Source organism: Trifolium pratense, linkage group LG4 (assembly GCF_020283565.1).
Source record: "Trifolium pratense cultivar HEN17-A07 linkage group LG4, ARS_RC_1.1, whole genome shotgun sequence".
NCBI classification, from domain to species: Eukaryota; Viridiplantae; Streptophyta; class Magnoliopsida; order Fabales; family Fabaceae; genus Trifolium; species Trifolium pratense.
In genome coordinates this window covers 15,452,525-15,474,921 of record NC_060062.1, presented here as the reverse complement: position 1 = coordinate 15,474,921, position 22,397 = coordinate 15,452,525, and the positions used below count along the sequence as shown (strand labels likewise).

Sequence of the window (22,397 nt, the reverse complement as noted above, 5' to 3'; positions counted from 1 at the left end):
TACTATTGTATTTTGTTACTATTGTATTTTCCACGTTATAATATAAGACAACGCATCACACCCGTGCATCGCACGGTATTAACTGTACTAATCTTAGTACTAACTATATTAACAAACTTAGCAATATCAATTGTGACTAGCCTTTGAAGAAAAATGTGAAAATTGAAGTTCCCCCGCGAAAAGTAGAGGTTCAGGAATATATTGAATTTCATATTTTTATCAGGGTTTAGCTTTAGTTTATTCCAATATTTTTTTGTCATTTATCCCAATAGTGAAATCTATTTGAAGAATTAAAAATTATTAGAGATTCTAACAATTGAAGGTATAATATTTAACTATTCTTTAACGTTATATATTTATAATTTCATGACTTAAAAAAATGGGGCATTAAAGTTATAATTTGTATAGGACACTCAAATTCTTAGGGACTGCTCTACAACAATGGTATACTAATTGTTGCAAAGAGGGTATGCTTAGTACTCGGGGGATCGATGAAAAAAATGTGGTTTCCACGTTTGAATTGCATTTGATTTTTCCAATTGGTTACGGTTCAAGTGCATCACATTTGGTTCGATGAACTACCCATATGAGTCCAATCAAAATCCACTGGCACATACGGAGGCACGCATGCATGCAAACACTAAGAAAAAAATAATTGGTGCCCCTAAAATTTTGATGCCCTTGCAGTTGCTCCTCAACACCCTCTGGAACTCCACTGGTATATTTATGAGATTTGTTAACATACACCCACTTAATTTATGGATTGCTATTATATAACCAAAAAGTATATAAATACACCTTAAGATGTATTTGCTAATGCACAGCTTCATAAAAAAAAAAAAAAAAGAGGTGTGCATTAAGAAATCCCTTATATCAATATTGAAAAGTTTACTACAAACAAGTTTAATTGTTATAATCTCTCTAATAACTTTTAATTTTCAAATAGATTTTATTATGAAGATCATAAGAGTTTAAGCCTATTTTAAAATTTATTTATGTTAATTATATAATTAATTTATTTATTTTAACACATGGACGCACGCACGCACACACACTTGACACTTGCATGCACACGTTAAGCAAAAAAAAAAAATTAGTGCCCTAAAATTTTCATATAAGGAGCCATTTACTCCAAAACAAAATTGTAGGTCTAAAAAATGTAGTATTAACATTCTCAGAAAAAAAATAAAAACTTAAACAAATCAAATTTAAAGAAAAAATGTGTGAAATCTAAATAATTTGTTCTTCATTTTCCCGGAAAATCCTCTCCCAAATTTTCTCAAAAAATGGTCTTCACGACCTCTCAATTTTCCTGGAATAATTTCCACTCATTCCGACATTCACAATCTGCATCATTCCAATCACTTCAATCTCTTTGTTTATTTTATTCAAAAACACAACACAATCACTCTTCAAAATCTTCAATGCAATGATCCAAATCTCTTCAACATTAATTTCCATTTCATTTTCTAAGCATTGTTTTCTCCTATATAACTCATTGCAATGACAGATTTTACCGGAAAGAATGGAAAGGGGTCAAATAAGAAAATAATCGCGGCTCTAGAACGCGAAAAAGGCGAGCTATCAACCGAGAACGCCAAAAAGAATGAAGAGATATCGAAAATGAAAATAGAGATCGAGAAATTACGTAAGGATTTGGATTCAACGATAGAGTTGGAGAAAGAGACGGCGAGGCTTAGGAAAGAAGTGGTGGAATCGAAAGCGGAGACGGAGAAACTAAGGAAGATGCTAGAAGAAAAAGAAAGTAAGCTTGAGGTGATTGAAAAAGAAGGGAAAGAATTGAAACAAGCAAATGTGGAGATGGAAATGAAGGTTAGGGAATTGGAGAGGAAAATTGGAGTTATTGAAATGAAAGAGGTTGAGGAGAATAGTAAGAGTGTTAGGGTTGAGGAAATGATGAAAGAAAAAGTTGATGAGAAAAAAAGAGAGGTTGAGGAATTGAAGAGTGTTTTGATAGGGAAAAAGAATGAGGTTGGGAAATGGATGAAAGAGAATAGGGAATTGGAAGAGAAAATTAGGGTTTTGGAATTTAGTTTGATGAATATGAATGAGAAGGGGTTGGAGAAAAATTGGTCAGTTGTTGCAGCTGGGTCTGCTGGTGGAATTGCATTGGTTGTTGTTTTAATACGTTTTTTCTTTGGAAAAAAGAGATGAAAGAAAGATAGAGAGATTTCAATGGAATGATGAAGATAGAGACGTTTTTTATGTCAGAACTGACCCCGAATTAGATTAGGAATACTGTTTTTTCTTTTTTCCTTTTTATTCGGGAGCTATGAATTTTGTTTTGATTTATGTTATTTGTTCTGTTTTTAGTTGCTAACCTGTTGCATCAAGAGAATTAGTGCATGATTGAATTTAAGGCAAGTTTGATTGAATTAGAAAGCCACCATGATTTTATTAAAGCGACTTCTATTTTTTATTTATTAATATGTTTTCTTTCTTCATAGTTTTTGATAAGAACCAAATCAATTCATTTCATTGATAATAACATGTTCTATACAACATCGAAAATGATCATGAATTTGGGAACTAGCATAAGACAGTGACGCCTATGCTATGTGAGCCGCATTGTTTGCTTGTTGCCTAATGAAACTTATCTTAAAGTTTGAATACAAAAAATGTAAAGCTTTACATGACTTTAAAATATAACCGAAGCAGCAGGTTGTGTATCAACATCGTTCCAAAGTTTATCATTCATTTGCTTCCAAATGATCCACATAGTCATTCAAACATATACAAATTCTTTTGGGACAATAATTCTAACATTTGGAAAAATAGAGACACAAAACCATCCGCAATTTCCAATTTATCGCTTATGAAATGCCACTTCCTCGCTTCAACCCATAACTCGTCAACCTTATTACAACCAAAAAAGATATGCCAATCATTTTTGAAAGAACCGACATAGTGGACAAATCGATCTGTGCATTGGACTCCGGCTCTAGTTATTAGTCTTTCCCTTGTATGTGAACTAAAAAGTTATTTTGCATTAGAGAAAGTGATGTGTAATTAAAATCTACTGTTATGCAAATGAAAAGTCTCATGAATAAGAATTATGAGTAAATTTTTCAATTTTTATAATAAAACTCATTTATAAGAATATGGTTGTAGGTTTATAACATAAAAAATAAAAGAAAAGAAAGGATAGATAGAGATGACAATAATGTAAGGATAAGTGATGTAGCATTTTAAGTGGCTCACATGGCTAAATGAAAAAATTTCATTGGTTTAAATGGATTAGGGTTTAGAGGAGTAGTAGGAGAACTATCTAGGATTTATATATATAGATAGATTTGGTATCTTATGTTTATTTTTGACATCTTTTGAAAACAACATATTCAGTCTCATTTACTACATATCTTTTGACATCTTGAAACAAATTGCACATAGTTCAAGGATTTTTTATAATACCAAAATTATGTATAATTGGTTTAAGTTCTTTATTAAAAGTTACATTTATAATCCACTTGAATTAGTCTACCGATTTTGTCTTGGAATCTTGAAGTGTGATTCTATCATGGTTTTAAGTTTGATTATCTCATATACCAATTACGGTGGATTAGTCTATATACAATAGGACCAAAAAACTCTGCCTTTTTAAGTTTGAAAGTTCAGTTTATATGAATGTCTAGTAGTTTTGTAGCTACCACCATTGGTAGCCACATCCAAGTTTTCAAATGCATAAACTCTGCCCTCTTTGACATCATTCTGAAACTTGTAAAGAAGAGTTTTTTTTTATGGAACAATGAACTCTTTTACCCTGCAATTATTTTAGACAAATCAAAATTGGATATAAAAAACATCTCACTTAACAAAATCTATCTGTAAATACAAAAGTGATGGTTTGTTACAAAAAATAGGACTTAGATAAACATGACTTAAAAATTTCACTTAACAATTCACCAAAATAAAAAAATCCAGTTAATAAAATATATATCTAAATACGAAATGATGTTTGTTACAAAAAAATAAAATAGAACTTAGATAAACATGACTTAAAAATTTCACTTAACAATTCACCAAGAAAAAAAAACTCACTTAACAAAATATGAATATAAATACGAAAGTGACTTTGTTACAACAAAAAATAAGAGAAGGGTATAAACTTCAGAGTCCATCAAAATCATTTCAACAAATAAGGGTATAACATTGTTGTTAAAGTCTTTCACAACCCACAATCTAATCATTTTTCCTTTGATGTTCCAAGAAGATTTTGAAGAGTTAATATCGGAAATTTTGTCAAAGGTTTTAGAAAGTGTTGACAAAGTCATTTTGAAAAGTGGAAGAAGAGATTAGATTGTGGTGTGAGTAGTTCTTCAACACAACCCCTTATTTATAGACAGTACATATTATAATTTGAAATATAAAATTGAGATTAATCAAACTTACCTAGATATAAAAAATTGAAGAATCTTAGTCAGTTGCTCATCCATGGCTGCAAAGGGAAATCTCAGAGATGGTGAGGGAATCAAATTTGAATTTGAGAAAAAATGAGAACAAAGGGTAATGAAATCATGTCTGTTAAGATGCTTTGAGATTCAATTTTTGAAATTTAGAGATGGTAATATAAGATGCTTGAAGCTTTGAATTGAATTTTGGTGAAAGAAGAGCTAGCTATGCACTGCTATGGTTTGGGGTTGAGAGAGACATATGAAGCGTTGCCTTTGTTTGTATATAGTATGCTTGACTTTGGCTTTATAGGTGGAAGAATACGCGTGCGTGAGTTTGGTGGAGGAATATTTTTATCTTTTGACTTCTTTGTTTGTTTTGGCATATTGTTTGGATTGGGTTATTTTTGCATTTGGGCCTTGTTGAAGTTGGGCCAACATAGAACACATCTTGCATTGATCTTGTAGAAGCCACATGTTGTTCGATAATTGTGGCAAAGTTTTAGGAATTTAGTGAAAGACATCTTCGATGTAGTTGTGTATAAAATCGACACGTGGAAAAATCTACCCTATACAAATGTCTAATATTAAGATTTTGTGTTCACTAAGCTTTTGTTATCAAGCCAACAATGCATTGTTGCAACAGTTCTTGTTCCTGCAAGAGTATTTGCACTTCCAATTCCAAAGGTTTGTCAATTAAGTTATTCAATCTCAAAATGAGATTTATTTTTTAATGTATAGTAGTTTTGTTTTCTCATCTATTTTTCTTTGATTTCTTTTTGTAGGTTCAATGAATATTAAGTCTTTGTCTCCACAACAAAAAAGATAGATTAATAGGTTTGATGATGATCTTAAAAAACCTTTGTTGCACATTCAAGACGATGTTGAAACTACACCTAGTACTAGTACACTTAACGATGTAAGTCAACAAACATACCTAAATACATATTAATCTTTTGAATTATATTCACTATGTTCTCCAATTTTAGAATGTGACTTACTCAGTGAAGAATATCATTTTCTCATAAATACTTTTTCATATTGTATCATATCTAATTTAAGACTCTTAACACACACACACACACACACACACACACACATACAGTCGTGTCTAGAATGTACAGCAAAACAACAGTTAACATTAGCTTAAAAATACCAGTCATCTTTTAGCTCATGCATGGAGTTTAGGATCATATCTGTAACATCTATTATGTAAGCTCTCTTTTGGACCTATTTATCTCAAGATCTTGGCATGAAACTTCTCAAACTATTCTTCTTCACTTCTATCATACATACAACAACAACAACAAATTTAATCTTTTGATCTCAACCTTTCATGTTTCAAAAAAATGTATTTAGTGTAATTTATCGACATATTTGCACTTTTTATGAATAAGACTTATTTGAATGTCTCATTCGTTTTCTCTTGCTCATTTTTCATTTTTAGATCCAAATTGTTTTTGTGGTCCCATTTTCAACCCCTCTTCTTTTATATTTTCTAGATGTGTTTATTTATTTTTTATAGATATAAAAAAAAGCATATGAAAAAATACATTTAATGCTAACTTTTTTAACTTTGTCTAGTTGTGATCGGAAGAAAGTTTCTGTTAAAAGATAATACATTCATGTATAAATCTACTATATGGTAATGAATCTAAAGAAGAAGAAAAAAATGGTAGTATGATAAAGATGGTTGAAAGGAAAAAAAATATGAAGAAATCAAATAAGTAAAGAAAATTTGTTTTTTATTTATTATTTAATTAGATGCGTAAGTGTAGAAAAACTAACATGAAAAAGAAAATAATGAATAAATTCATTTATATTTGTTGTTCTTCTTTTATACTGTTATTCATTCTTTATTCTTCAATAAAAATGATAAATGACCAAAGTGTTACAAATAAATAAGATAAATGACATCTAGTGTAATTTTGCCTAAATAGAAACATAAGACACAATCCCATAATAAAATATATAACCCTAAATTGATGCTTTATGTTGAGAGGAGAAAAGTTGTCGCAATGTTTTCTTTCATCTTCATTCCTTCATTTTGTATTCTCCGGTCAGGGTTGTGCACTATGTTACTAATACATCATTTTTGCTTATCTATTTCTTTATGAGTAATGCTAAGGTCACAAACACACTCTTTTAACAAATGCATATACTATGAAGACACGTCACCCTCAATTTGTATGCTTTTACCTGCTTACCGGTTCAACAAGTTGTAAAACAACACAACTATGAATCCGGATCCTTAGCAGCCAGCTTGTTTGCTGCCTCCACTGCTGCAATATTCTTATACGTTGGATTAAATCTAACGGCTCATACATTAAAACCAATTAAAATATAGAAAAAGAAAAAAAACACAAAATTTGTCCCCTTTCTTTATTGGCTTTCACACAGCGCAACAATGGAGTGCAAAGGCACCGACATGTTGTTACTTTCCTCTTAACATTCTGTCAACAAACTTTTATTCAATTTCTTTCCAAACAAAATTCATTATCAGCAATTTCTATTCAATACTCATAATCCTTTTTCTTCACAACAATTTTATGCAGTTGCATGGAACTTTTTTAATTCTTCGGATTGCAACTTTCATATTTGCCCTGGTTCAAGATAATCATTCATCATAAAAAATACTTCAAATGAAGAACATGAGCATCACAATAACAACAAATAAATCTCAATAATTAATTTGATGCAATATCAAATTAGAAAGAAAAAAACTTAAAAAAGTAAATTGGAGTTGAGCCTTTGTAATTCGTAAACATCTGCAGCCATTGATACAGAGTCGTAAGTGTGTGGAAGTGGAACCATTGGGTGGTGGAGTGGTGTTGCGCCCTCCATTTTTGTTGTGTAAAAGCCATAAAGAAAGCGATCAATCTTAGAGAAAGAGGACAAATTACGTGTCTTTATTTTTTTATATTTTAATTAGTGTTTAATGTATGAACCGTTATATTTAATCCAACGTATAAGAACATTGCAGCAATGGAGGCAACAAACAAGCTGGTTGCTGAGGATCCAGATCGCACAACTATCTGCATTTTTTTTTACCCACAAATCTTCTTTCCTTCTTTCTCGACAGAAACTTCTTTCCATCTTTATCGACAGAAAGAAAAATGGCAACATCGTACATAACCAGTAATTACAACTAACACTATCAACACAAACATTCTTCTTTTACTCACATACCTTATAACTTTTTGTTTATTTTCTTATAATTTTTTTTTTATTTAAAATTCAATTGTTGCATTCCTTCATTGAGATTTACATGGTTGCAGATCTGCCATAAACTACCAACACAAAGATAGATCTACAATTCAACAACAACAACAAAACAAAGATATAAATTTTTCTTCATGATTTGCTTCAACATCATTCCTCATCACAATTCTCACTCTTTCATTTGTAAAAATCCATCTTCTTCACCCCTCTATTTCCACTCTAACCTTTAATTTTTTTACCCATCATTCTTGCATAAAGATAAATAAAAGTATAGTGAACTATTAATTTTTCTCAACATCAAATTAATAATTTCTCAACATCATATACAAATTTTCTCTCAAAGTCTCACACCTCACAATGCTAAAGCCAATTTCTACCCTTGTTTATACATCACTTTATCTTCTTATTTTTATTTATTTTTGTTTCCAGCACTTTATATAATTTTAGACTAACCTATCTTTTATTTTATTTTTCTACCATGATACTCTATAATATCTTTTATTTTAATTTCTACCCTTGTTTATAGATTTTTTTTGGTTCCAGAATATTGATTGAAAAAATTTTTTTGGTTACGACTAAATTAAAATATACTCGTCTAGTGCTATTGTAATTATTTTTGTACAATGCTATTCTAACATACTATTATCATATCATAATTAATTTTGTTTTTTTGAAGGAATTATAATTAAAATATAGAACACGAGAATATAATATTAAAATCATAATAAGAGTAGTGGTAAAACATTTTACTGGATAATTATAATTTTATAGTTTATATATTACTATTGAATTCTATTCGTATAATTACTTTTTTAAATTTATTAAAAATAAATTCTCAAAATTAGTCATCTTTCATAAAAGATTCTGTATAAAATATTTCATTCACTTATATTATTTTTTTCATGATCAATGTTTTCAATAAAAAAAATTTAACAAACATTATTAGAAAAGATAGCAAATTATTTAAACATAACTATAATTAAGTTAGAAAAAAATATAAAATTGCGAAACAACTTTAACTTTAAACTTTAAAGTTCTTATATATTGCCTTAATCTTAAATAGCTTAGAAAATAGTCGGGCCAAACGAATCCTTAGACTCCTTAGCAATTCATATAAATTAAATTCAAAAAATAAAATAATAAAACTTAGATAAAATCATAAATCGACATGTCCCGGTGCTGGGATTGTTACTAATCGAAAAACAGCACAAAAAAAGCTCCGGCGACTGATAATGGCACCGTAGTGCTGCGGTGCCTACCATTCTCTTCCTTCGCTAATTCCAAAACTCAATCGTTACTTTTCTCTTCAAATCATGCGCTCCAAGGACAGAATCGCTTACTTTTACGACGGTGCGTTTTCCATTTCTTCTATATCCACATCCATTTTTATACTCTAATCGCGTTCTTCTTATGCGGAATCGATTTATTTTGCATCGAATCGTTATATTTCAAAATTTATAGTTCTGTTTATTGTTCCATGTCGAAACCCTAGTTTTATCCATTTGCTTGTTAGACGAATGGTTTGTTTGGTTGCAAGAGAAATTAGCTGTGAAAAATGAAACCTGCGTCTATAACTGTTTTGCGCGTGTTTGGTTCTGTGGTGGTTAAGTAGATTTTAGATTTCAGTTTTTTTTGGTTAGCTGAACGTTATAAGGATTTTCATGTTTTGGAAACTGTAACCGTCGGAAATTTAGGTTGATGCATTTCTTCGGCTTAATTGCTTTTTTTTTTTTTTGACTCACGAGCTTATTTGCAGCTTATAGCACAAACACTTATCATCATAAGTACTCATTTTTTTTGGTACAATAAGGAAAAAAAAAAGAAAAAAACAAAACAGGAAGGGAAATTATCTAGTAAACCAAGTCCCACTAGCATCAGCTAGAAGGAATAGTTTTATGCCAACAGGTGGAGTAGCTAACAGCGAGAACGCTTCAACATTTCGGGCACCAAGCTTGGCTAAGTAGTCTGCGCATGCGTTACCCTCCCGGAGAGTATGTACCACCGTGACTCGCCAGTCCCTAGCAAGAAGATCTTTGATGTTGTGAAGGATTGCTGCAAAATGGTGCCATTCGTTGATAGGTTTCTCTATCAAATTAATGGCTGTTTTGGAGTCAGAATAACATATCATATCTTTTATATCCAGTTCCCAAGCTTGGTTTAGGCCATGATACATTGCCAAAAGCTCATCATGTAGTATGTTTGAGAAACCGATATTCCCAGCAAATCCTCGGACCCAAGCTCCATAAGAGTTCCTAATCAACCCCCCAAAGCCTGAAATTCCCGGGTTACCAATACTGCTACCATCCACATTTAAAATCATGTCCGTTCTATCAAGAGCATTCCATCGCACTAGCCTGTTTGTCGAGTTCAAATTCTGTTTAAAGAAGCACTTCATTAACACTTGGGCGTAATCTTCAATACACCTCCTGATAGAGAATTGAGAAACCAACTCATTAGCCATGCATATCTTATTTCTAGCGCACCATATCCACCATATCCACCATATCGCGGCTAGGAACAAAAATTTGGAGGGACTGTCAATCCCTTTCCGCAACCAAACATATAGATTATCTCCATGGAAGAAAGTTTGTTTTGTGAACCCGATGGTTTTCCAGAGGTGCTCAACGAACTCACAGTCCCTTAGGCAATGCAAAGTAGTTTCTTCCTCCGTGTTACACCTCGGACAAACATGAACTTGAAGCAACCCGCGATGTGAGAGCATCGCTCTAGTCGGGAGGGCATTGTGGAGGGCAGTCCATATGAAGAATTTAATTTTTTCTGGCGCCTCAATGTGCCATAACCAGGACCAGCAGATATCGTCTGAGTTACTATTGCTAAAATCAATACGGTTAAGCCAATAATAACCATCTCGGGCAGTATAAAGGCCATTCAGATTGCCTTTCCAAGTGTATCGGTCGGTGACGAGGGGATTTAAGCAAACAGGTAGCAATTTCAGACGGTCTTCGACTTTAGAAGGGATGGTTGTATACAACGTGCTAAAGTCCCACTTACCATCTATGTAGACATCCCTCACTCTCATCTGGAGGTCATGGATATCAACATATAACACCTGGTTAGCTAAAATGCCACTGCCAGACCAATTTGTATACCAAAAGGAAGTATTTCCATCACCGAGACGAAATTGGAAACCATCTTTAAGGATCAATAAGGCTTTCATAATGGCATTCCAAATGACCGAACCTTGTTTCTTTGAAATAGTGATGAATACATCATCTTTGACATATTTGTGCTTCATTATTTGAACCCATAAAGCATCCTTGTTTTGGTGAATACTCCAGACCAGCTTGCCCAGGAGGGAAGTATTGGCCTCTCTCGTTTTCCTAATACCGAGACCACCCTTGCTTTTGGGTTTGGTGATCTTATCCCATCCAACTAGATTGATGCCTGTATTAGAAGTGCCATTCCATAGGAAATTGCGCGCCATTCTATCTATAGAGTCGCAAGTCGATTGGGGCAACCAAGCCACCTGCATGTAATAGTTAGGTATAGAATTTAGAACTGACTTCACTAGTGTCATACGACCTGCCTTGTTTAACAGATTGTGCTTCCAACTAGCAAGTCTCTGGCTTACTTTCTCTTCAAGAAATTCATAATCTCTCCGATGAAGACGTTCATGCAACATGGGAAATCCAAGATATTTCTCAAGAGAGTAGGTGCGGTTAATCCCTGTACTGTTAACAATGGAGGTAATTTTGCCTCGCTTCGTAGTAGATGAGAAGAAAACCTTTGATTTGCTAACATTGACTTTCAAACCAGAGTAGTTAGCAAACCTCGTTAGTGTAGAGGCAATGTTCAAAGCTTGGGACTTAGTAGCTTTGGCGAAGAGGAGGACATCATCTGCAAAAAATAAATGTGAAAGAGGGGGACCATTTCTCGAAAGCCTCACTGGTTTCCAATGTCCTTCCTCGACATCTCTTATGATAATTTGTGACAAGATTTCCATGCAAATCACAAAAAGGTAAGGTGATAAAGGGTCACCTTGTCGCAATCCTCTGGTTGGTGTGAAACTCGGAAGGCGACGACCATTCCATAGAATAATCAAGGAGGAGCTGGAATCATCATAAGTACTCATGTATAAACTTACATAAGCTATTCTTGTAGCAAAAGATAAAATGATTTTATATATGCTACAAACTGTTTTCTTAAGTTATATTTGAGAACGTACCAAAATAAGCTGAAAAAACTTATGAAAATTGTCATAAAATATTCTGGCAAGTTTTTCCAAACAGTCTCATAAAATATTCTGAAATATAAGTCAATTAAGGCCCAAAGTGGTTTTGGTCCTCCAAAGCAATAACAATAATAAGGTTTTCATCTATATAGAACTGGCACTTCATATCGAAGAGCATATATGGTGCATGACACGTGTCAGTGTCTTACACCGACATGACACCGACAGATGTAGTTACATTTAGTCACTTTCATTTTCTTAAATTGTTATTGGTGTCTACATGTTAGTGTTGCGTCTTGTCCTTGTCTATTTCAGTGCTTTATAGGTTCTCATATTTTTCAAATTATTGAAAACCAGTCCAATTGAGTGAGCCAATGTGGATGCATTTTTTGATAATATGGCAATTACGATGGACATGTCATGCCACAAAGTCAACTGTTGTGGCATCTGAGACTGTTATTACATCAAAAACGTTTGTCCACTTTAACTCGCTACATTAGTAATTGGACAAAAAACTTATCGGTCGTATTGGATTTCTACTTTCAATGGACTGTCATGTCATATGAGGTTTTCTTTAATCATCTTCTCTCTTCCCTTCTACTTATAATTTTTTTATGGAGAGGATGGATGGATTGAAGGAGTGGATCCATTTTCCAAAAAATTTGATAGAGAAATAATGGTGGCCACATTTCACTGATTTGAAAAGTATGTGAACTTGATTTAATCAACTGAAGCTGAATTGACCAAAATCGGCCATCTGTTAAAGTCAATCTACAAGGGCCAAAAATTTAATCAAGTTTTTAATTATTTTGTTGTCACTTAGTCACTATGAATCAATTTGCATTTTATTTTTTTAATTTTCCTGCTGTTATGCAAGGGACGTAGTACCTTTAATAGCACTCAAGTTATGTGAGGAGCTGTTCGATCTTAAGTACTCATTAGTTATTTATTTTCATGTATTTCATAGACCTTGATTATTCATGTTTTTGTTGAACTTAATTACTCAAATTTTCATGTTGCAGGTGATGTGGGTAGTGTTTACTTTGGGCCGAACCATCCCATGAAGCCTCACCGCCTTTGCATGACTCACCATCTTGTTCTCTCGTATGATCTTCATAAAAAGATGGAAATTTATGTCAGTAACACTTGTGTTTGGTTTCATTTTTATTTGTATTTGTATGTTTGGTATTTTGTTGCCATTTGTTGATTGTTGTGGCTGATTACGTAAATAATGTTATTTGGATTATTTGTTTTTTTGTATATGATGCAGCGCCCACACAAAGCTTATCCTGTTGAGCTTGCCCAGTTTCATTCTGCTGATTATGTTGAGTTTTTGCACAGGATTACGCCTGACACTCAGCACTTGTTCTCAACTGAACTGGCCAAATGTACGCTTTTCTCAATTTTAAACTGACATGTCCATGTGATTTTAAGTCTTTTTCTTTTACAAAAAATAAGAAACATTGATAGGATTGACATGTCCATGTGATTTTAAGTTTTTTTCTTTTACACAAAATAAGAAACATTGATAGAATTTATTGCTGTTTATTATATTTTCTGTCTGAGAGAAATAGTGAGGGAAAGAGGAAGTATATAAACTTTTGTAGAGACTGAACTTTTCGAACTGAGGCCATAGTTTGAGTGTATATGATTTAATTTCTTTTGGCTTCTAAAGATTCACATCATAATTTGTCTTGAATTTTATAATCATTAAACTTGTGTTCCGCATCCTTAAGTTTTAAGTTTAAACCACAGAAAACTCTTTCCTGTTGTTAGTTCTGTTGATTGACTTCAAGGTTTTTATTCTTACAATAGTTTTATGCATATCATACTGCAAAATAAGTATAGTTCACCTTTTAAGAGAGAGAGAGAGAGAAAAAAAAAAACGGGTGGAGGTTGGGAAATTCTATGAAAGATAGCAAATGTTTTAACCCTGAAATTGTTGTTATTTTTCATTTTAATAATAGCCTGCGTCCTTGCTTTAAATAATTGATATCTAACTTCTCATGTTAACGTTTTCCTGTCCCAGTGTTTATATTGCAATTTAAATTTTTACCTTAATATTTTCTATTCATAGTGTAACTAATAATAACAAGTTCTACCTCTATTGTTGATCATTTCTGTCAGATAATCTCGGAGAAGACTGCCCTGTATTTGACAACTTATTCGAATTTTGTCAGATTTACGCTGGTGGAACTTTAGGTAATATGTTTGTTGTTGATATATAGGGATAAGGGATTTAGGTAGGGGAGGAAGGAAAAGCGCTAAAGAAACTGAAATTGATTATTGATATGAAGAACTAGTTGTGCAGAAAATAAAGCATTTACCTTAATTTATACCAATATACTAGACTCCTGAAATAAGGAAACTAATCATGAAATATAAGATAACATGCATCAATCTAATGAGATCCTCTAAGATACAATGATGATATTTCAAGATATTTATGTATATTCTGACACTCCTATTGAAGCTAAAGTCTATTATACAACTTACCGAGAGGCTGGAATAACTGCCAGCCTGAAAAGTTGTTGGAATGTTGCATGAGCAAGGTAGAAGAAACTGTACTTGAATGATCATAAGTGGAAATTTCTTATCAAGCAACTTTTGCACAGAAAAATCTACTCAGGATTCATTAAAAACGGCATCTGGAAGCTTAAGCCATATGAATGACACAAAAATTTAGTGTACTAAAATTGAAATTGAGGCTGATGTGCATCATACCCATGGGATAATTCATTCATCATTGACATGACTCAAAAGAGATAGGGAGGATACTGTAAATTTTCCAAGATACAATGATATGATTATATATTTTTCAAATATTCTTACAATTATATTTGCGATTCCCTTGATTTTGGTCTTGCATTGTTTTGTCTAATTTATGCTGACTAATATGTACCTGCAGATGCTGCATGTCGATTGAACAATCAACTGTGCGATATTGCTATAAACTGGGCTGGTGGACTCCATCATGCCAAGAAATGTGAAGCCTCTGGATTTTGTTACATCAATGACTTGGTTTTAGGGATCTTAGAGCTTCTGAAATGTCATCCACGTGTTTTATATATCGATATAGATGTGCACCACGGTGATGGTGTAGAAGAAGCCTTCTACTTTACTGACAGGTCTGATAGTTTCTTATATCTTATCAGATTTAGGAAGGTGAAACTGTTGAGAATCTTCAAGTTATCAAAACAATATTATTATTTCTGGGCTATATTTTGTTATTAGTATGATTAGCCTAACAAACCTTATTTTATGTGTTTTCTTCAATACTATCAAGTTTGACCTAGGAATAGGATAGTAGCTGTATAATTTTTTTATTCATATGCTCAGATGATTACATTTGAATAGCTTATTAGCAACAAACCATGCCTTGTTCATTCTCTTCTAAATGTAAAATTCTGGGTTGGTAGACAGAACTTGGTTTTCATGTTATATACGGAGACAATGTGCCATACTACTGCACATGTTTTTTTTTCTCTATTTTCTTAATACATGGTTATGTTTATCATGACAGGGTGATGACTGTCAGTTTTCACAAGTATGGAGATATGTTCTTTCCAGGAACCGGTGACGCTAAGGTGATTTTCTTTATTCTGTTTGTATTTTTAGTGTGTTTCCTTGTTTTAATAGTGGTAATGACACTATTTCTTTTAAGATTGATGCTTCAATTATATAATTGTAGTGTATATGCTAAATTGAATATCCTTTTTGTTTGCAACATTTTGGAAGTTCTCCATAGATTGGAATGATTTGAACTGATTTTACCTTATTGAAGGAAATAGGAGAAAGAGAAGGGAAATTTTATGCCATAAATGTCCCACTCAAGGATGGAATTGACGACTCTAGCTTCACTAGACTTTTCAAGACTGTAAGTTCAGTTCTTATATTCTTTTGGCCGAATTGCAACTTCAATAAGGCATTCATTGTGTTAATTCTGGCTTGATGGCATGTTCTCTGAATCTTTTGAAATTCTTGTGATATAGATTATTTCCAAAGTAGTTGAAACATATCAACCTGGTGCGATAGTTCTCCAATGTGGAGCAGATTCACTTGCTGGAGATCGCTTGGGCTGCTTCAATCTCTCTATTGATGGTGCTTATTTCCCAGTAAATTTCCTATTCTGATGAAAATATCATCATTCTGTTATAACCCTTTCCTCATTTTTCATAAATATTTGTCCCTATTGTACAGGCCATGCTGAATGTGTTAGATTCGTGAAGAGATTTAATTTGCCCTTACTGGTGGGTTTATATCACTTTATGTTTGCCTTCCATTCACTTGCACCATGAGTCAGATTTACATGAATGGATTTATGCCACAGGTTACTGGAGGTGGGGGATACACAAAAGAAAATGTTGCTCGATGTTGGACTGTTGAAACTGGAGTTCTTCTAGATACGGAACTTCCAGAAGGTATATTAAGTTAGCCTCTTTGCAAATGTTGAATTATGTTTTACTGAAATTTATTTTCTTTCATGAATTAGATTTAATATTCATTGATAAAACTTTAAAAAAAAAAATATACATATACAAAGATACTGCCATGTGAATTGTGATGTATTTTTTTAAAAACTATTTTGGGTTTCACATCACACTCTTAGAATGATGGAGAAAGCTTCCCTTATGAGGCGTATGATATGAGAGGTTGCAATGCCTTATTGTTGTAATTTCTTCATTGTAATCTCCTGCAATATCTGCCCAGAGAATAATTTGTGACCTACTACTGGCTATCACGATTCTAATATGGTTTGCCCTTCCTTTTTCAAATTCAAACCTTCACCAGTTGCTTTTGCCTCAAAGTTTACGCCCTGATAGATTATGTATTTTGTCGTGACACTGCAAATTACTAAATTATTTTTTTAGAAACATAACAAAATCATTCATACTTCTTTGCCTAATATCTTAAGCTTTTGGGATAATCAGTTCATGATATGGCTTAAGAGCTTGGGCAAGTGGTATAACATTTGACCCTCACCACCCTCTCACCTTCTATTGTTTTTTTTAAAATTATTATGTTTTAGCATAAGATAGGCGGTCTTATGTGTTGTTCACGCTTGAAGTGCTAAAATCTTTTATGTGAGAGTTTATTAGAAATTATTCACGTGTTTTCACCTATCAGCTTAAATTTTGAGATGAATGAGGATTTTAGATGTAAATCATATCTTGTTTCTAAATTATATCTTCTTGTTTTCACACTGTCTTGTGCAGAGATCCCGGAGAATGTTTATATTAAATATTTTGGACCAGAGTTCTCATTGAAGATTCCAAATGGGCACATAGTATGTATTTCTCTATAGTTTAGTGCATACTGTATTTATTTATCTAGTCTTTTCTTTGTTTTTTAAATTGACTTTAGATTTTGAGTTTCTTGTCTGAATTTTGACACTTCCAATTTACATTAGATGTGATCAAATATATGTACATATTGCAATAATTTCAGTTTATATTTTCTGATTTTGCAATGTGCAGCGAAGTGTGTTTATGTTCTAATTAATTTTCTTTGAATTGATCAGGAAAATTTGAATAGCAAGTCATATCTTAGCACTATAAAAATGCAAGTCTTGGAGAATCTACGCTGCATCCAACATGCTCCGAGTGTTCAAATGCAAGAGGTGAGTTCCTCCTTGACTGGGGACGGTGGTGATTAAAAGTCAGGCATGAGACTGAAATGTATCATTTAGGTTTAGGCTATTACATGTTAGTAAACTTGGAATTTCAGGATTAATCTTTCTTTATCTCTAGTTAGTATGTGTATTTTATGGACTAGGGTGGTTTGAATTCAACCTTCTTCTGTGGTGTTATGATCAAACAACTTTTAACCAAACCTGATCGAGCCAATAAATAAATTACTAATATTTTCCAAATGGTGGTACTAACGTTTTGTGCATTACTTGCAGGTCCCACCTGACTTCTACATTCCTGATTTTGATGAAGATTTGCAGAACCCTGATGAGCGCATTGATCGTAAGGAGAAAAAATACTTTTTCTTTATTCTCTATATTGACTTGGTGCCATAATTTAGTTTAATAAATGTGTTAATTCTCTTTCCAGAGCACACTCAAGACAAGCACATCCAGCGCGACGATGAATATTATGAAGGTGACAATGACAATGATCATCAAATGGATCTTCCATGACATTAGCCCCTAGCTATATGCATCCTTTTGTTGGGAGAGCAGCCGTTTTTTGTGACAAGAAAAACGTGACTAGATAGAAATACCTAGTTGTATCAAGAAAGCATTAGGACTAATCCAAGACTCATTATAATACTATAATTGTTAGATTTTTGTTATTATTTTGTAAATTCGCCAAAAACTTCATTTATATTGTTTGGCTATTTCTTTTGAACCAATTCCATTTTCTAGACATCAGCTATTCCAGATAGTAAGTATCAAGAATTTGCACAACATTGGTATTTGAATGGGAAATGCTTTATGTACATGATTATTTTGCGTTTGTTTTATATATGAGGTTGTTAAAAAAGTGATAATTAACTTTGTCATGTTTGATGTACCAAAAGAAAAAACTTTGTCATGTTTGAAAGGTCATACAGGTTATCATGTAAGGATGGTTTTATTTGTCACAAGGTAAAGGTTATTCCTTGTGCATTGCCATTTGTGGGCGACTCCCTCATCTTATTTTCCTCCCCTTTATCTTGTTGAGATGGGCAATTTGTTCCATTTCAGCTTTGGCAAAATTGGTTTCAAGGTTTTTTTTTTTTTTTTTGCATGCAACATTCTTCTAATGTAAACATAAAGTGTTCGAAGAATCCTCAAGCTTTCCTCAACATTCTTAGCCATATTTCCTTTATATTTGACGAAGTATCATTGACTACTCGGAGGGAGTTGCAAGTTGTTTGGAGTCTCGACTTTACATTTGAATAAATGCGTATATGATTTGTGGATTCTTGTTATGTCCACTTAGCAAATTCATACTCTTAAACCATCTACATGGAAAGTAAATATTAATCTATAAACTTGGAAACATTTATGTTTTAATCTACAACTTGGAAACATTGTTTTCATGTGTCTAATATAACTTGTATTGCACCACAATTTGTATACAATTGTAATTTTTGTTTCTGGCTTAAAAGACAATGATTCACATGGATAGGTGATGAACCTTCCTACTTATCTTACGCTTCTTCTCCAAAGTGAGGGGCGATATTTAGTAAAACATTATGATGTTAAAATAAGGTAGAATAAAGTATGAATTAAGTGAGTATATCTTCAAGGTGAACTCCCTATTTATAGTAGTTATAGCTTTGAGCTATATTGCTCTCCCCATCTAATTGGCTAATCCTCGAGTCCTTATCGTAACTTCAGAGCCAGTGTGGCATTATCTGGATAGAGATTGAAGACTCGTCATTTGATATTAGCGAATATGGTTGACACTAAACCTGGACTATTTATTTGAGGATAGTTGTCTCACGATAAGATCTTCGTCTTATCGAGTGATTATTGATGACTATTCTAAAACCTTATCTCATCTTTTGGATTGCCCCGTTCCTGCCATAAGTACCTGCCATAATCCTGTCTAAATCAAATTTTGAAGCTTCAAAACACAAATGGAGACCCCATTCTGTTCTTGTGTATAAATTGACCAGGTTCGGAAGATACGTTCCGAAACCCATCGAGCAGAGTCTATCTTCAAAACAAAATTTGAGTTTGGAACATATCGCCAAACTATGATTAAGGATAAGATCAAAATTTTGTGGAACCTAAAAGCAATTTAGGAGTTTTAAAGAGCAAAATTCTAGGTTCAGCTTGTATTGTAATGCAGTTGTAAGTTTGTTCATTCACATAGATATATTATTGGTTTGGTTACACATTTGCCACCTCTAGTTTACACTTTCACTTCTCAGTAATTTTATTGAGCTATTTTAGTCTGACTTTTTTAATTATTACAACAAGTCCCTCAATTCCTTTTCATTTATTTAAAACTCTCAAATAGTATCCTGAATACATTAAATATTCCCTGATTTAACAGTCAAAACTTCACTTGAAAATTACTTAAATACATTACTCTCATCACACCCAGTAGTGCAGAAGAACATTAAAAACATCCAAATTAACTTTGAAGTGAAATCTGAACGCTGGACACAATGCAGCATTGTGTGTCACAAGGCAGTACCATGTCATCATTCTTCTCATGTGCATGTCAGCAGATTCAAAATTATCTTTAACTGTGCTATAATCTGCTGAGTTTCAGTATTCAATGGCAAACAGAACAATGAATAGGAAAGAAGAAAAAGGTATTAGGATTCTTGTATATGTTTATTTTCAGCCAAAATGTTTTCCAGCAATGATTCACAAGCATCTTCAAGCATATCTAACACCTGCAAGTGCCACATAATGATAATAAGCAGATAATCAACCAGGAGTTCAGAATTATTTGCAGCAAAGTTCGTGTTTTCAAATGATAATACATGGATTTCTTGTAACATCACAATTTGAGACTGTGGATGTTCTGAAAAGAGTTCAAAGAGTAGTAACAATGTTGTGTTTCCTAGTTCTCTAGATGCAGCTTTTAAGAGAATTGTTTTTGCCATCCAAAATGTAGTTAACGATGCAACTTGTTGCCCATTTGTCTTTCATTCAAGTGTAATTATCTTGAATATATATACAAAAAATAATTCAAGCCATTAATTTTTTTTTGAGACCTAACCTAACATGTATTATTAGCTTACAACAAATCAATTATTATTTGTATGAGACTGATACATACTATTTATAAATTCCAAGTGTAGTTTTACAATTCTCTGAAATATCATGGTTGTAGTCACCAAACAAAAATGTTACAATTAAAAATGTTGCTAGAAGCAGAGATTTTTTAGTAAAGACTTTAGCACATAAGTTCAAGTACCAAGTATGTGCAGTGGAATCTATGCAATCCAATGACAAAGAAGTGCATTACCAAAGGCACCAACTAAGAATAGTATCATAAATTATAATTCAAGGCTATCTTTGCACTTTGTCAAAAAAAGAAGAAGAAAAGACTATCTTTGCACTGGTAAATGATATTCAACTTCACTCTACACAATGAACTAAGAGTCAACCAATAAACGATCATGAACAAATTATCAACAAAAACACCCTATTAGGAACACTATACCTTCTCAAAACCTTGAGGTCCACCATAGTAAGGATCCGGGACTTCAGTTTCATCATGTTTCTTACAATATGAGCACATCAACTTAACCTGCAACATCCCAAATTCCCCATCACGCTTGAAAAACATATACAGAACAAAAGCAACAAAACTTTTATTCAAGACGAACTCAAGTATAAGGAAGCTCAAGTCCTTATTTCAAGTAACCTAAGACCTTACTCTAGGCCTACCAAAAAATACTTAATTACTTTTAGTATGTATGAAACTTCCATTTTTTTCCCCTTGGAATTCAGCATTCTCAAATAGCAGCGCTATAACGTAGCAAAATTTTAACAAACAGCAATTGTTCTGCAATGTGCGGCTTAGTACAAAGTATTGTCAAATAATGGCTATAGCAGCGCGCGCAATAGCACTGTAACATCACATAATCTAATCAAACCAATATTTTCTGTGATCTACAATTAACAATACTACTGTGGATACCGGGGTTGGATGAGCTTGCTCACCTTTTTGTGGGCATCTTCAGGTAAAGGATCTCTAAACTTCCATCTATTAAAAGCTTCCAATATGTCCTCTAAAACAAAAACAACAAAATCCATTACTAAACACACCAAACCAAACACACATTAAACAAAAAAAGACGAATCGAAACAAACTCATACGACTAAAACATTCCATCAAAATTCAGACTAAAACATCTCATACCCTACCTCTATTTTGCTTGTCCATAGCAAGAATAAGATCAAACTCAACAAAATCAGAAGACTTAATTGGCCTTGAAATTGAAGTTATCTCAATCCCACGTCTTTTTGAAGCTGCCCTCATTCTTGAATCAGCTTGATTACCCTTCAAAAAAAAATCATCTTTTTAAACAATCTGAAAAAACCCATCATAAAAAAAACCAAAAAAATCAATTTGTTTTTTTAAAAATGATATTTTTATTTCATATAAAAACATTTACAGATATACCCACTTCATGATAATTGATTGTACCAGCAGAATCAATTCTGAACTTAGAATCAAAACCACTTTTCTTAACCAAATCAGTGAAAACTCCTTCAGCAGCTGGACTTCTACAGATGTTTCCAAGACAGACAAAGAGAACTGAGAATGGTTTGTTTGTGTCTGTGAGAGTTGATGAAGCCATTGAAGCTTGAATTGGAGAAAAGTGAGATTTTTTGAAGGAAATGGAATAAGGTTTTGGAGTTAACTTTGGAATCTGTTTGGAAGGAAAAGGAACAAGGAATGGGACATTTGGGTTTGGTGAGAGGAATTGGGAAGAGTGGTAAAATGGTAAATTAATAAGGTTTGTTCCTTCAATGTATAGTGTCTTCATTTTCTTTTTCTCCTAAATCAATGGAGGAGCTGATACTTCCAACTTCGCATCTAATATTTGTTTATCCTTTAAATAAACATATTTTTATTTATTTATTTTTGCTTATTCATCAATTTTTT

General features: G+C 32.8%; 3 protein-coding genes across 3 annotated transcripts; 2 read left to right on the top strand and 1 right to left on the bottom strand.

The window, feature by feature from the left end:
* Positions 1-1,503: 1,503 nt before the first annotated feature.
* On the top strand, positions 1,504-5,203 carry LOC123922165 (peroxisomal and mitochondrial division factor 2-like). The gene is made up of 3 exons (XM_045974911.1): positions 1,504-2,133; positions 5,019-5,096; positions 5,195-5,203. Exons 1-3 carry the CDS (start codon positions 1,504-1,506, stop codon positions 5,201-5,203), a joined length of 717 nt encoding a protein of 238 aa, XP_045830867.1.
* Positions 5,204-8,677: 3,474 nt separating this feature from the next.
* Positions 8,678-18,270, top strand: LOC123923576 (histone deacetylase 9). Its single transcript, XM_045976269.1, has 14 exons — positions 8,678-8,981; positions 12,846-12,958; positions 13,094-13,211; positions 13,951-14,025; positions 14,732-14,951; positions 15,347-15,410; positions 15,608-15,700; positions 15,816-15,924; positions 16,024-16,073; positions 16,154-16,244; positions 17,040-17,110; positions 17,345-17,443; positions 17,729-17,795; positions 17,883-18,270. Exons 1-14 carry the CDS (start codon positions 8,945-8,947, stop codon positions 17,966-17,968), a joined length of 1,293 nt encoding a protein of 430 aa, XP_045832225.1. The 5' UTR covers positions 8,678-8,944; the 3' UTR covers positions 17,969-18,270.
* A 1,330-nt stretch (positions 18,271-19,600) lies between these two features.
* Positions 19,601-22,319, bottom strand: LOC123923579 (putative low molecular weight protein-tyrosine-phosphatase slr0328). The gene is made up of 5 exons (XM_045976274.1): positions 21,916-22,319; positions 21,653-21,788; positions 21,449-21,516; positions 20,946-21,032; positions 19,601-20,169 (listed from the first exon to the last, which is right to left on the bottom strand). The coding sequence occupies exons 1-5, from the start codon at positions 22,276-22,278 to the stop codon at positions 20,089-20,091; spliced, it is 735 nt and encodes a 244-aa protein (XP_045832230.1). The 5' UTR covers positions 22,279-22,319; the 3' UTR covers positions 19,601-20,088.
* Between the last annotated feature and the right edge of the window lie 78 nt (positions 22,320-22,397).

Bases quoted from the DNA above. Each gene is read 5' to 3' on its own strand.
- LOC123922165 (XM_045974911.1), top strand. From the start codon at position 1,504: ATGACAGATTTTACCGGAAAGAATGGAAAGGGGTCAAATAAGAAAATA. The intron at 2,134-5,018 runs GTTGTTGTTTTA...GTGTTCACTAAG, and splicing joins CTGCTGGTGGAATTGCATTG to CTTTTGTTATCAAGCCAACA.
- LOC123923576 (XM_045976269.1), top strand. From the start codon at position 8,945: ATGCGCTCCAAGGACAGAATCGCTTACTTTTACGACG. The intron at 14,952-15,346 runs GTCTGATAGTTT...TTATCATGACAG, and splicing joins GCCTTCTACTTTACTGACAG to GGTGATGACTGTCAGTTTTC. The intron at 17,111-17,344 runs GTATGTATTTCT...TGAATTGATCAG, and splicing joins AGATTCCAAATGGGCACATA to GAAAATTTGAATAGCAAGTC.
- LOC123923579 (XM_045976274.1), bottom strand. From the start codon at position 22,278: ATGAAGACACTATACATTGAAGGAACAAACCTTATTAATTTACCATTT. The intron at 21,517-21,652 runs GTAGGGTATGAG...TTTTTGTTTTAG, and splicing joins TATGGACAAGCAAAATAGAG to AGGACATATTGGAAGCTTTT. The intron at 20,170-20,945 runs GTATAGTGTTCC...TGGCACTTGCAG, and splicing joins GACCTCAAGGTTTTGAGAAG to GTGTTAGATATGCTTGAAGA.